The sequence below is a fragment of the Ovis aries genome, chromosome 7, assembly GCF_016772045.2.
Source record: "Ovis aries strain OAR_USU_Benz2616 breed Rambouillet chromosome 7, ARS-UI_Ramb_v3.0, whole genome shotgun sequence".
Taxonomy (NCBI): Eukaryota; Metazoa; Chordata; class Mammalia; order Artiodactyla; family Bovidae; genus Ovis; species Ovis aries.
Genome location: NC_056060.1, coordinates 67,264,321 through 67,276,888, shown reverse-complemented (window position 1 = coordinate 67,276,888; position 12,568 = coordinate 67,264,321). Strand labels below are relative to the sequence as shown.

Sequence of the window (12,568 nt, the reverse complement as noted above, 5' to 3'; positions counted from 1 at the left end):
CACGGCTCGGGCCGCTCGGGCTCAGTTTAGTCCAGGCCCCGCCACGGCTAGCGTTGGAGTGGCGGTTGTTTTAATACAGAAACTCTTGGTTGTTTCCAGCACGGGCCTCCCACGTTTGCTCCCTCCCCGGGTATACTGCCTACCCCACTCTCACACCCTCGAGTCCTGACCTGGCTCTTGCTACCTCCCCAACCGGCCCTGGGGTTAGATTCAGGGATTCGTGTTCTTTGTAGGCTGCCTTGGGCTTCTTAAAACTCTAAAAACCCTGCGGGAAAACCAGGAGCCCGGGTCTTTTGCTTCAGGGACCGAGAGATGCTTATAGGGACAAAAAGAGTGAGAAAGACACTGACTTTTTAAAACTAGTTTGTTCGTGGACTTGGGTATCTGCATCTCTCTTGCCTACACGCCCACGCCTACCCTCAGGCCTCCTTTCTCTACCCTTCCCGATCCCCTCGGCCTGGGCTGACCCTGTTTGAGGCCACATAGTGGTGTTTTTAACCTTCAGTCTCAGTAGCTTTCTGCGTCTGTTCTACACACTTATTGCTATCGTGGAATGTGATAACCAGCTATCCCCTACCCTTAGTCTCCTCCATCCTTGACTTAAATATTTTTTATCTTCCCATCTTTGGGTGTATGGGTTTCCTTCCTCCCTTTCCTTAAAACAAAAGCAAAAACAAAAAAAGGGGAGGCGTGGGAGGGAGGGAAGGAAGAACAGGAGAAGAAAAAGAGAGGCCTCGCTGTCCATCATTTTAATTATACAATAAGTTCACATGCTCCAGCCGTAATGTATATTTTAGGCAGAGCCCAGTGTCTTTCAAGAACATTCTGGTAATGTCGGAGGCCTGGATTTGTTGCCTGCTCGTCCCCCCGTGCAGCAGCGGCCTGTTTTCCTCCCCCTGTTGTGTGTTTTTATTATTTTCCCTCTGGCTTAGATGTGTCAATCATTCTCTCCCTGCCATTGGTTGGAGAGTTTGCGTCAAAAAGTTGCCAGAGAGGCGCTTTCTCAGCAAATCTCCCTGAGAGCGGAACCGACCTCAGCTCCAACTCAGCCTCCACTGTTATTAAAAATAAAAATCGCTAGAGAAGCCCTCCTCAAGTCTACTTTGTAGGTATCGCAGAGGGGCCCACGCGCGTCTCGAACTTGAACGACTTTCCTCGTTTTCTTTTCTTTAGAAAAATATTTTTCGTTGTTTGACTTTTTATGGAACGATGAAGATTACAAGATATCTAACTCAATACTCTTGATTTCTTTTAGGATAGCTGGCCATTTGGAATTTTGAAGGATAATTTGATTTTTTTCCTCTAACCCCCCATGTGGCTGTAAGGTAAGTGTCTGTCTTGTCTGTCTGTCAATATCCAAATCTGTGTGTCCCTCTGTCTACCACCACCCCAGTACCTCTAACAGACCCACTGGTGCACCTTTGAGAACGTGGAGTTTTCTAAAGGCTGATGTATTTTCTTCCCTTTGCAAAATTCTGAGGTGCAGTAAGGATCACTGCGAAAAATTTATTATCTGGGGATAAGGACGAGAGTGGGAGGTAGGGAGGGAGCGCGCTCCTGCGGTCGGTGCTTTAGCAAAACGTCGTGGAAACCCTGCGAATCTGATGTGGGGTGTTTTGGAGGGGTGTTGTTTGTGGTTTTATGTCAACGCCCATTCTGGGTTTCTCCCTGCGATCTTTGCGTTCTGGCCATCAGATTTGTTTGCGGTCATTTGGATTGATCACAAGGACGTTTTAAGAGTCCAAGACAAAAAGACGCAGATGTAGCTAGATGAATGGATAGATGGATGGACGGATGGTGGTGATGATGATAATTTGGGCGCTTCCCAGGGCCCGCGTGCCCAAAGCCTGGCTCGCCCGCGGGTCGGCGGGCACCGGTGGGCGTCCTTCGAGCCCCTGCCTGCCCCATATGAACGTTAGAGGAAACCCGAGAGGATAACCGAGCAGGCAGGGAGCGCCGGCATCTCGTCCGCCCCGCGCTCGCCGCCCACTTTTTCCGGCCCGCTCTACCCCAGCCAAGAGAAGCTCACTAAGGTTTTCAGCCTCTTCCAGAGGGCCTCCAAATCTTTTTCTTTTTTGATCACCGTTTTCCCCACCTCCGGGGAGTAAAAGAAAACACCCGGCAGTGCCATAATCCCCCATGGCTGTTGTGTGTTGTGGTCCTAGACCCAGCGAGTGCGCCAGAGTCGTTTTACAACGTGACTGCCGGGGTCGGTTCCGAGCCCGCCCCGCGCAGCCCTCCTCGCGCACCTGGGGCGGGCAGAAGTGGCGGCGAGTGGCCCCTGCTCCGCCGCGGCCGAGCAGAGCCGAGGACTGCAGTCCTTCGGATGGGAAGGCTGCCACTCGGTAGTTCTCGGACGGGGCCAGCGGCCGGGCCTGCTGCGCGCTCCTCTCCCAGGCTCGGGGACCCCCGGGCGTCGCGGGCCGGGTCGCTCCGGGACAAGCCAGGCACAGAAGCCCAGCCTCCAATCTCGGTCTGCCCCGGGGGAACCAACAGAAGGCCTCAGCCAGCACCCAGCCTCGGCGGCGAGTCGCGCAGCAGATTCCTAAGAAGACTTCGTGTTGAGGCGTTCAAGTGACTCGAGATCATAGTCTGGTTTCAGGATACAATTTTTGAAACCCAACCCCCCGTCAGAATTCCGCCCAGTCGGCTTCTTCCTCCTTTGCAGACCGAGTGGGGTGTGGGGGCCGAAGGCCGAGCTGCGTTGCCCGTGAAGTGGTGGATTGCTTGGGGAGGTGCGGGGAGGTCACTCCTGGAAATTCTCCCTCCATCTCAGAGCTTCGCGGTCAGGGTTTCTCCTGCCCACCTCGGGACTCATCCCGTCTCCAAAGTTATTAGCAAAAGAGAGGAGGTGAAGAGGAAACTCCTCCCCCGCCAAAGGCAGGTAGAAACCCAGACCTGTGCTCTCAGAGCTCACACCAGGGCTTTCTCCTCGCTATGATTAATAGTCAAGGCCAACCCTTTTGGCACGTTTCTTCCCCTCTCCCGTGCGGGTGGCAGCGTCATTCGATTCCCTGAGGCCAGAAACTTTCACTCCAGTTCGCCGGAGGGAGGCCCGCGCCGGCTGTTTTCCGCGCTGCCCGCAAATCCCCTTTTCTTTCTCTCTCCTCTTCCTCTTGGTCGTCTTCCGAGCCGCAGGCCGGTCGCCAGTCCGCGTAGTTTTGTTTCCTTTCCATCATGCAGAAAATTAATCAGCCCGGACGAGAAGCAGAGCTGAGCCCGGCGGCCTGTAATTAAGGGACGTGTGCCCTTCGGATTATCTCGTTAGTTTATCAAGAAAACATTTATTATAATTAATTCTCGGACGAGGTAATTATTATTGAGCGAGGACACAGCAACTGGTAGATGGGCTCCTTGGAAGATGAAAAAAAAAAAAGAAAAGCAGAGGGGGGAGGTGGGAGGGGGAGCGACAGATTGCACGAATTGACCGTTAGATATAAGGCGGTGCGGCCCGGGGCGGGCAGTGGAGCGGGAGGACCTCGGGCTCCGAGGCTGCGGGACTGCGGGGCAAGGACGCCGCCGGACCGAGTCACTCGCGCCCGGAGGTGTGGGCGCCGAGCGGCTACGGGGACTCGCCGCGCGGCCGCCGCCCGCTCCTTCTATAGGTAGGAGTTCTCCAGGGGCCACCTCCTGAGCAGTTGTTTTGAGGTTTGTATTTTTGAAAAGGGATTTCTTTTTCCCCTTCCCGGCTCTGCTTAGAGAGGAAGGGAGAAAGGCGTCCTGGCAGGGCTTTGAAAGTTAGATGGTAGGGTCTGAGGCCTCTTCTTTGGAGAGCGCGTACCTAGGCTGGCTGTCGAGAACACGTCGTAGTTTTTGTTTTGTTCCTTTTTCTTTTAAATATGTATCCCGTAGTAAAGTGCCAAGATTTTTGGTCGTTTCTCGATGGTAGATCAAAGGAGCTCCGAGAAGGATCTCTGTCCTGGTGCTTTCTGTTTGTAACTGCTTTTTATGCTGGAATGTGCTACTTTCATGTATGATGTGTCAGGCATTTTTAATTGGGTGAGAGCTCTACATGGAGAACTCTTCCATATTCCTCATGTGCAGATCCGATATAATTTTAGTTGCTTCCATAGTAGTTCAGGACTTTCCAACATAGTAAGATTGCATTAAACAAGACAGAATTCCAGCTTAGAGGCTATTAAAACCAACACATGACTGTATTTTAAAGCAATAATATTTTCACAGCCTCCAAATAACCGTGTCTTGAGAAGAAAAGATAAAATGTCTCCCCCTCCCCCCCCCCCCCCCCCCCAACCAGGAGCTTCTGAGTTAGTTTTACTGGTGAGATAACACAAACTCCTACAAGGGCATTAAGTTAAAATTAAAATTACATTAAGTTACAGCTAAGAGTCAGACAGAACTGAGTGACTGAACTGAACTGAAGGATGGAAAAGAATGAGCTTTGTGCTATGAACTTAAATCAGCAAGAAGTTGCAGTAACCAAGTTCCATTTACGGAGTTTTGTGTCTTGATCTCTTAAGCAATGTAAATATGAAAACCCAGAGTCCTTAAAACTCAGTAGGAACTCTAAAAGAACTTCTCCTAATCTTATATCCGCCATTTTGAAGCAATCTCTCATAATGTCAAAGTCGAAAAGTAGAGTTCCATGCAGAAGTACCACCTTTTGGGAAAATAGAAGTCAAAATTGCAAACAGCCAGCCTATAAACACTCATTTTTGAATCCCTTTGCTTGGGGGAGTGAGAAAAAACTCATCTGAATAAAGTAAATAACTTTTCTTTTTCTTCCTTTGCCCTCTCTGAGCTCTTTCTCTTATGGGATTTTAGGAAACTTAAAAGGTAGGGAGAAATTCTATTAGTTTCACAACTTTGGTGTTTGTGTATGTACTTTCTGCAAAACTAGAATGTGCAAAAAGGAGCTAGAGTTAACAGGAAACTCTGCTGTAGCTGCTGAAAGCCCAAATGTCGGAAAATTTGCCTCCTGCGGGATCAGCAGACTCCACACATCAAAATCAACACGGGAGCGGCTTGCACTACAAATGCGCACCCTTTCTATTTGCAAATACGGGAGCCTGTCATTATCTGATTGGTGGGATTCTAACTTTACTTCAGAGTTTCTTGCAAACCCTGTGCCAAACTGGAAGACTTTCTTTGCACTACCTTTAAATATTTGATGGGTGTCGATTAAAAGTTAAATACTTGTTTGTTTAGCTTGAGTTCTTTAGACACATATAATCAAGGTTCTCCAAAACCCTAATAAATCTGTTACTTACCTCGAAATCTAATTACCCAGACTACTAATTAGGTGAAAATGATTACTGGAAATGACTTCAAATGTGGAATAATAGTGGTTGAGTAGTTTTCTCAAGTTTGCTGTTGAGCAAGTTGGTATTTTAGATGTTAAATGCACTGACATTTTAGGTTCGCAGCAGTTGAAAGTGGTAAAAAGCTAAGATAATTAAAATCTGCCTTGGAAAGGCAACAGTCTGGGGAGAGGTAGATTTCTTGAATTGTTTCTTTGTTTCTCACCAATGGCCTTTGTTATCAGCATTATTTATTTAGCCAAAGAGTTCTTTGTCTCTGCAAATGGCCCCAATCAAGTTTTGTTTGAGACAATTAGCTAGTGCCAGCCAAGGAGTCCTATGCAAATGTAGGGATAGGAATGCAATGTGAGCATTTGGAGGCGTGGGGTTTTGTTGGGGGGCGGGGGGCAGATTGTAATTGCTTTCTTCGGGTCTTTTTTTTTTTAAGTTTTGGCTGGGGGGGTGGGGAAGACAGGTTTATCTGGTCTCTCTCCATCTCCTCTAGTTCCAGGGCAGCTGGGGAGGGGCGTGGGGGGGGGGGGCGGGGGTTGTTGCTCTGCAAGTCCTTTATAAACCTCTGCCTTGTGTACCTCGGGCTCTTTTTTAAGTCAGTGGTGGAACGTGAAAGAGCTGCATCCTACGAAGCGGTAAACCAGCACCTCTGTTTGTTTGTTTACTTTGCCTTAGTTCCACCACTCCAAACCCACCCACCAAGGACTCTGAATCTGTCCAACCCGGGCGAAGCGAGACCTTCCGGCTGGGTCCCCCGGATTTGGGCCGACTTTGCGCCTCCAAACAACCTTAGCATGATGTCTTATCTTAAGCAACCGCCTTATGCCGTCAATGGGCTGAGTCTGACCACTTCGGGCATGGACTTGCTGCACCCCTCGGTGGGCTACCCGGGTAAGTGAGCCTCGCGGCACTCTTGCCCTCTCCTTCCTCACGGCCGCTTCGCGGGGTTATAACACCCCTTCCTCCGGAGCACGGGGGTAGAGGGTCGCGTCGCCCCCGCCCCAGCTCCAGGAGAGGTCCCCGCTGGGTTTTTCTTCCAAGCAGCAGCTCAAAGCCACAGGGCATTTATTGGTGGATTAGAAGGGTGTACATGGATCTACAACGTTTTTAGAAAATCCTATCTTTTTAATTGGAGTGAATGGGGACACACATTGGACTGGGGCAAAGAAGGCCCTTGTCATTTGGGCGAGACGCCCCAGCCCGTACCTCGAAGCCCAGTTCCTCGGAAGTGCCCTCTTGGCGAAGTCGAGGTCCTCATAAATTCTCCCCGCCAGACCTGCGGCATCTCCTCTGACCTCCAGGCCCTTCATCTCTAATCCCTAGAGGTGTGATTTATCCGGGGTGTGAGTGTCTTCCTTTCCGATCAGATCTGTTTTGTAAAGTCGTGGTAGAAGAAGTATAAAGTGAAATGTGCCCCCATTTTAAAGATGGAGGAACAAAGACCTCATCAGTTTGAGCTGCCGGTCCTCGGGGATCCTTTGACTTGGGAGAATGGAGTTTTTGTGTTGTGGTTTAGGGGTTGATTTTGGAGGGTTCTTGTTTTTCGTTTTTTATTTCATTTTTTTCTTTTTGTTTGCTTTCGAAGGAACGCTCTGACTGGAGCGATCTCCGACGTCAGGGGGAGTGGGGTCTCCCCTGGAAGGGGCCGTCTTCTGCTGGAGGAGCCGAGGACGGGGAGGGGGTGGGGAGAACATGGGTAGCGTCCTGGGGAGTGCTGAGGTGTGGGGGTGGGGAGAATCGGACACCCACAGAGACCCCTATGACTGAGAAACTGCTCCCCCACCCTAAAGGGCCCTGGGCTTCTTGTCCCGCAGCCACCCCTCGGAAACAGCGGCGGGAAAGGACGACGTTCACCCGAGCGCAGCTAGATGTGCTGGAAGCATTGTTTGCTAAGACCCGATACCCAGACATCTTCATGCGGGAGGAGGTGGCGCTGAAAATCAACTTGCCTGAGTCCAGGGTACAGGTAGGACAGATGTAGACAGAACCGTCTTTCCTGACCGTGACACCCGCCCACCTCACCCCACCCCCAGTACTGTGTGTGTGGAGGACCCAGGAGAGTTCCAGGTCTCGGAAAGGAGCAAAGGAAGGTTTGAAACTAACCGGCTCCATCTGAAGGCAGTGAACTTGTCTCTTAAGGTCCCCTCCTCCTACTCCTTTTTGTCCCTCCACCCCCACCCAATCCTATAACCAGGGGTCTTCCAGCCTAAGCTGCAAGGTAAGATGGGTGATTTAGCTGTGATGATAAAGCCTAGTCCTAGAACCCTTGGAGTCAAGGAGAGTCACATAGTATTTTAAAACTTCCCTTCCTCTATTGGAAATCCACCCCTCCCCCAACCCCAATTCTCATCTACTTTTAGGGGTAAAAGAAGTTTAGCTCCTGGATAGTTCCAATATTTTTACAATGAAGAAGTAGAATAAATGGCCTGCTCAAGGTCACATGTCAGTTTGGTGGTAGAAGAAATTACACAATATGAGTGTTTTCTTTGACTTCTTATGGATTGAACAGAATTTGCTAGATCTTAGCCATTCTGCAGATAAAATATCAACATGATATCCCTGTGATAACTACCTTCTCCCCTTTCTCCCCCTTAACTTGACCTTAAGCTGGAGAGGAAAATGAGCTCCCAACTTTCCTGGAATGCAAGTCCCATGTAGATTTCTCTGGGATGAATGTTGAGCACACTCGGGACTACTCTTCAGCTAGGACATATCACCATGAACAGCAGATGAAAAAGAGACTTTTTCAAAGTAGGATAGAAGTTTTAGCACCTGTGAGGCTTGAACTAAAGTTTTCACCTAAAGAAAATAAATGGCTCTGAATGGCTGGTGGTTTGTGCTCAACATTATGGCATTATTCTCACAGTTAAGACGCTAATATGGAGAGCTCACTCAAGAAGGCAACTAAAAACTTTTGCCCAGAAAATGCCCATAGTTTCCCTGATAAACTTTCCCCCTTGCACACCAAACACAGCTCCTTCATTGCAGAACACGAAAAAGGCTGGTAAAGAGAATTTTGAAAATTGCACACAGCGGTGAGAAGCCAATGAACACGACACAGGAAACAATCTATGTGTGGAGTGGCACTACCCTGAAGGAAAAGTCTCAGTCTCAGACTTGAGGCTAGAAGAGAAGTGGTTCTGAGTTCAAAACAGAGTATATACAATTCACTCCACTTACCATAAAGAAGGTTTTGGCAAATAGTGGCTTTCAGACCTTCCTCAACAGGGTCATTTCTCCTGAGAGCTTTCTTGTATGAATCTTTCTAGGAGAGACAAAAAGTAAAGTGATGGATCCAGCCTTCATATTAGCGGTTGCTACCTGGAAGATGGACCATAAAGTGTTTGAATTTAGGCTGTTCTTGTTGGCATGTAACAAAAGAATTGTTTTATCTCATTTCTCCTATGTTCTCATCCAAAAGACAAATACATTCTATTCCATTGTGAGAGTGTTCCAAAATGCAGCTAGGTATACGATTATGTGTGTATTTGAAGGGAAAGAAGAGATAGGAAAGTGAGGGGGAGAGTTTTTAGCTGTATGATTTGAGTGATTATCTTAAATGTTACTGTTTTGAGCTAGGAGTAAATCAGGGTCAAGTGCTTTTAAATAGAGCCTCCTTGATTTTCTTAAAATTCCAGGAGCATATATGAGAGTTTTCACTGGCAGGAGAGATTGTCTGCTTAGCTCATCTGTCCACCTAGGACAGATTTATAATCTGGGAGCCACTCTTTTCCTTAAGGAATTACTGAAACCATGTTAAAGAAGTTTCTTTCCCTTTCAAGGTATGGTTTAAGAATCGAAGAGCTAAGTGCCGCCAACAGCAGCAGCAACAGCAGAACGGAGGTCAAAACAAAGTGAGACCTGCCAAAAAGAAGACATCTCCTGCCCGGGAAGTGAGTTCAGAGAGTGGAACAAGTGGCCAATTCACTCCCCCCTCTAGCACCTCAGTCCCAGCCATTTCCAGCAGCAGTGCTCCTGTGTCTATCTGGAGCCCAGCTTCCATCTCCCCACTGTCAGATCCCCTGTCCACCTCCTCTTCCTGCATGCAGAGGTCCTATCCCATGACCTATACTCAGGCTTCAGGTTATAGTCAAGGATATGCTGGCTCAACTTCCTACTTTGGGGGCATGGACTGTGGATCTTATTTGACCCCTATGCATCACCAGCTTCCTGGACCAGGGACCACACTCAGTCCCATGGGTACCAATGCAGTCACCAGCCATCTCAATCAGTCCCCAGCTTCTCTTTCCACCCAGGGATATGGAGCTTCAAGTTTGGGTTTTAACTCAACCACTGATTGCTTGGATTATAAGGACCAAACTGCCTCCTGGAAGCTTAACTTCAATGCTGACTGCTTGGATTATAAAGATCAGACATCTTCGTGGAAATTCCAGGTTTTGTGAAGACCTGTAGAACCTCTTTTTGTGGGTGATTTTTAAGTATACTGGGCTGGACATTCCAGTTTTAGCCAGGCATTGGTTAAAAGAGTTAGATGGTATGATGTTCAGACTCATCTTCTGATCAATGTCCTGGGAGGCATAGAAGGAAAATGAAAGGCCTTAGAGAGGCCTACCAACCAGCTACCTGAAATGGACAAACCAATCTACTTAATACTTAAGATCCTGTTATAGTTTTAGATCATTGGTTTTCCTGATTCACAAAGTGATCGAAAGCATTCTAGCCATGTGCAACCAAATACCACCAAAAATAAATGAGCAGAACTAAATTGTGAGGGGAAGGAGGGAAGGACATAGCCTTCTTAAGCAGAGGTATTCCAATGTTTTAGCCAATCCTTGGTTGAATCTTAGGAATGGACAGTGTCTCAAGCTCACTCACGTTTCATGACCAACTGGTAGTTGGCACTGAAAAACTTTTCAGGGCTGTGTGAATTGTGCGACTGATTGTCCTAGATGCACTACTTTATTTAAAAAAATAATGTTCATAAGGAGTCAATATGTAGTTTAAGAGACAATCAGTGTGTGTCTTATATAAATGGTACATCTGTGGTTTTTAATCTGTGCTAGACTTCAAAACTGTGATCTCCTGTTATTGTATGCAACCTTGAACTCCACCTCTGCAGGGGTTCTTCTGTGATTAAATAGGTTATAATTATAAATAAATTCAGAGCAACTGAGTACTTATCTAAAAAGATTACCTTTGACTGGAGGTGAGCTGCACTGAAACTTTACAACAAAATGTCTCTGGACAAGGAGAGTAAGAGAAGAGAAACAAAAGGACACTAATTCATCATGTAATTTACTGTTGGTAAACCTAGCAGTAAAGAGACATTGGTCAATTGCTCTGACCCTGATGAATTTATAAGCTGAGATCATCGTTGTTTATGCTTGCAGATGTTAACTGGAAAAGTTATATATGCATAAACCTTTCTTCCTGATTTGGCAGATATGTATAATTATATTAAAATGGTTCTAGCACAACATTGGGTCCCGTTTAATTTTATACCACTATTTGTGAATGAGAAGTCCACATTCAGCCACTCCTCCCCCAAAAATGTTTTTCTTGGATCAGAGAGGGAATTAACAAACTTTTTTTTTTAATTGGGAGGGTGCTAAATGTGAATGACTAAGATATGAATGATTGGTATGTAAACTTTTTGTGACTTTCATTAATACTGCTCTGAAATGAATATAGAGAGCCTAACAATCAAAACCCCTCCTTGCTTTTCCCTCAATTTCTTAGCCACCTTACTAGTATGTCTTAACATAGATCAATTTTTTAAGCAAGAAATGACAAACTGTACCTCAGAGAAAATGTGAATGACAAGAATCCCTTGTTTCTATTCTCTTATTTGATTAAGGGATTTTTTTTTAAGTTCCAAAAAAATCTGAGGTAAACATGAGAGGGAATGTAATCAGAATCTGAAAGCAATTCAGGCAGAAATGATTTCTGAACAAAAGAGTTTCAGACAAGTTCTAAAACGTATAATTTCAGTACTTGAACATAAGGCACTCTGGTTTTTTTTTTGTTTTTTTTTTTTTTAAGAAAGTGTTAAGGGAGGAATAAAAGGTCCCTTCTGGTTATACCTGCATTTTGTAAACCAACCATGAGAAAAGACAAATGGGCCAATGATTATGGTGCTCCTCAGGTAAAAGCAATATTTAATTTCATTTTACACTCCTTATGCTCTTAAGTTTGACCAAAATGAAGTGACTCTTGACTGTAACTTTTTAAAATGAACATTAGCAGTTACAACCATTTTGTTTTCTGGCTAATTTTCCCTGACTCTGCATGCTCTCTCGAGCCCTACATGATCTTTCTAATAATTGTTTTTGTTTTGCTGCTAAAGGAAATGGAATAGTTCACAGTCAACAAGTGAGGCACAACTCAATGGCAAGATTTCCCAGTTCTTACTGATAATATTCACCTACCATAGTTTACACTGGAGTGAGATTGAGGGGAGAGTGGGAGAAGACACCAACATGAATCTTTACGTTATAGTCCAGATACTGGGTCTTATTCTCCCAGATTTTCTCATGCAGCAGTAAAGCAGACCCAAAATCACTTCTCACACTGCCTTAGGTTTTCAGAATGCCCCACAAAGGGACAGAAAAGAGCACCCTCTCCACAAAAACAATAACGACGACAAATAGCGGAGTACTTGACAAATAACTGCAGTTGCGTTTCTCTCCCGGTAGTTTAAAAAAGGAGGAAGTCAGAAAAAGGCGCTGAGCCCCCTCTGAAACTAATTTTTCCATCACCTTTGCACAACTCCGTTTAACAGACCACGGAGTTAAATCCCTTTGAATTGACAGTGAAGTAGAAATGAATTCCCCTAGACCACAGGCAAGAGAGGGAGGGTCTGGGAGGCGGGCAGCTAGCGCGGGCTCTTTCGTCCAGAGTTCTGGTCACCGCGCCCAGCCAAGACCCGGCTTAATAAAGTAAAGTTGGTACCGAAATGATGCCACCCTCCACAGGCGTCAGGGAGCTATTTCAGCTGTCTGGAGACCAGCAAAGACTTGAACGTTGATGTAATCTTCGTTTTGAGGGGTGCAGGTGAGGGTGGGCTAGTTTGCTCTACAAAGATCTGTAGTCCCAAACCTTTATCTTTCCCGCAAAGATTCTGGGCCCTTTGTATTTCACCTTGGGAGTGTTTCGCCCCTTCAAAGATAAGGAGAAATCCAATCAAGTCAATTAAGTTCCGGCTTTCGAAACGTCGGAGTTTGAGATAATGGTCAGTTTCCTCCACCCCACCCCACCCCACCCCCATCGCTTCCCTCTAATCTCGTCTTTCCTGCGGCTCTGCCCACCCTCAGCCCGGGAGGCCCGCGCGGGAC

General features: G+C 46.8%; 1 protein-coding gene across 3 annotated transcripts; it reads left to right on the top strand.

Annotated features, from left to right (window-relative positions):
- The first annotated feature begins 1,005 nt into the window (after positions 1-1,005).
- On the top strand, positions 1,006-10,711 carry OTX2 (orthodenticle homeobox 2). Of its 3 annotated transcripts, none has more exons than XM_015097088.3 (5): positions 1,006-1,105; positions 1,256-1,325; positions 5,949-6,164; positions 7,088-7,239; positions 9,056-10,711. In XM_015097088.3, the coding sequence occupies exons 3-5, from the start codon at positions 6,068-6,070 to the stop codon at positions 9,674-9,676; spliced, it is 870 nt and encodes a 289-aa protein (XP_014952574.2). In that variant the 5' UTR covers positions 1,006-1,105; positions 1,256-1,325; positions 5,949-6,067; the 3' UTR covers positions 9,677-10,711. The 3 variants fall into 3 exon arrangements, with proteins under 3 accessions (XP_014952574.2, XP_042108500.1, XP_060274075.1); XM_042252566.1 differs by having other exon boundaries at positions 7,064-7,239; XM_060418092.1 differs by lacking the exons at positions 1,006-1,105; positions 1,256-1,325 and having other exon boundaries at positions 5,855-6,164; positions 7,064-7,239.
- Positions 10,712-12,568: the final 1,857 nt, after the last annotated feature.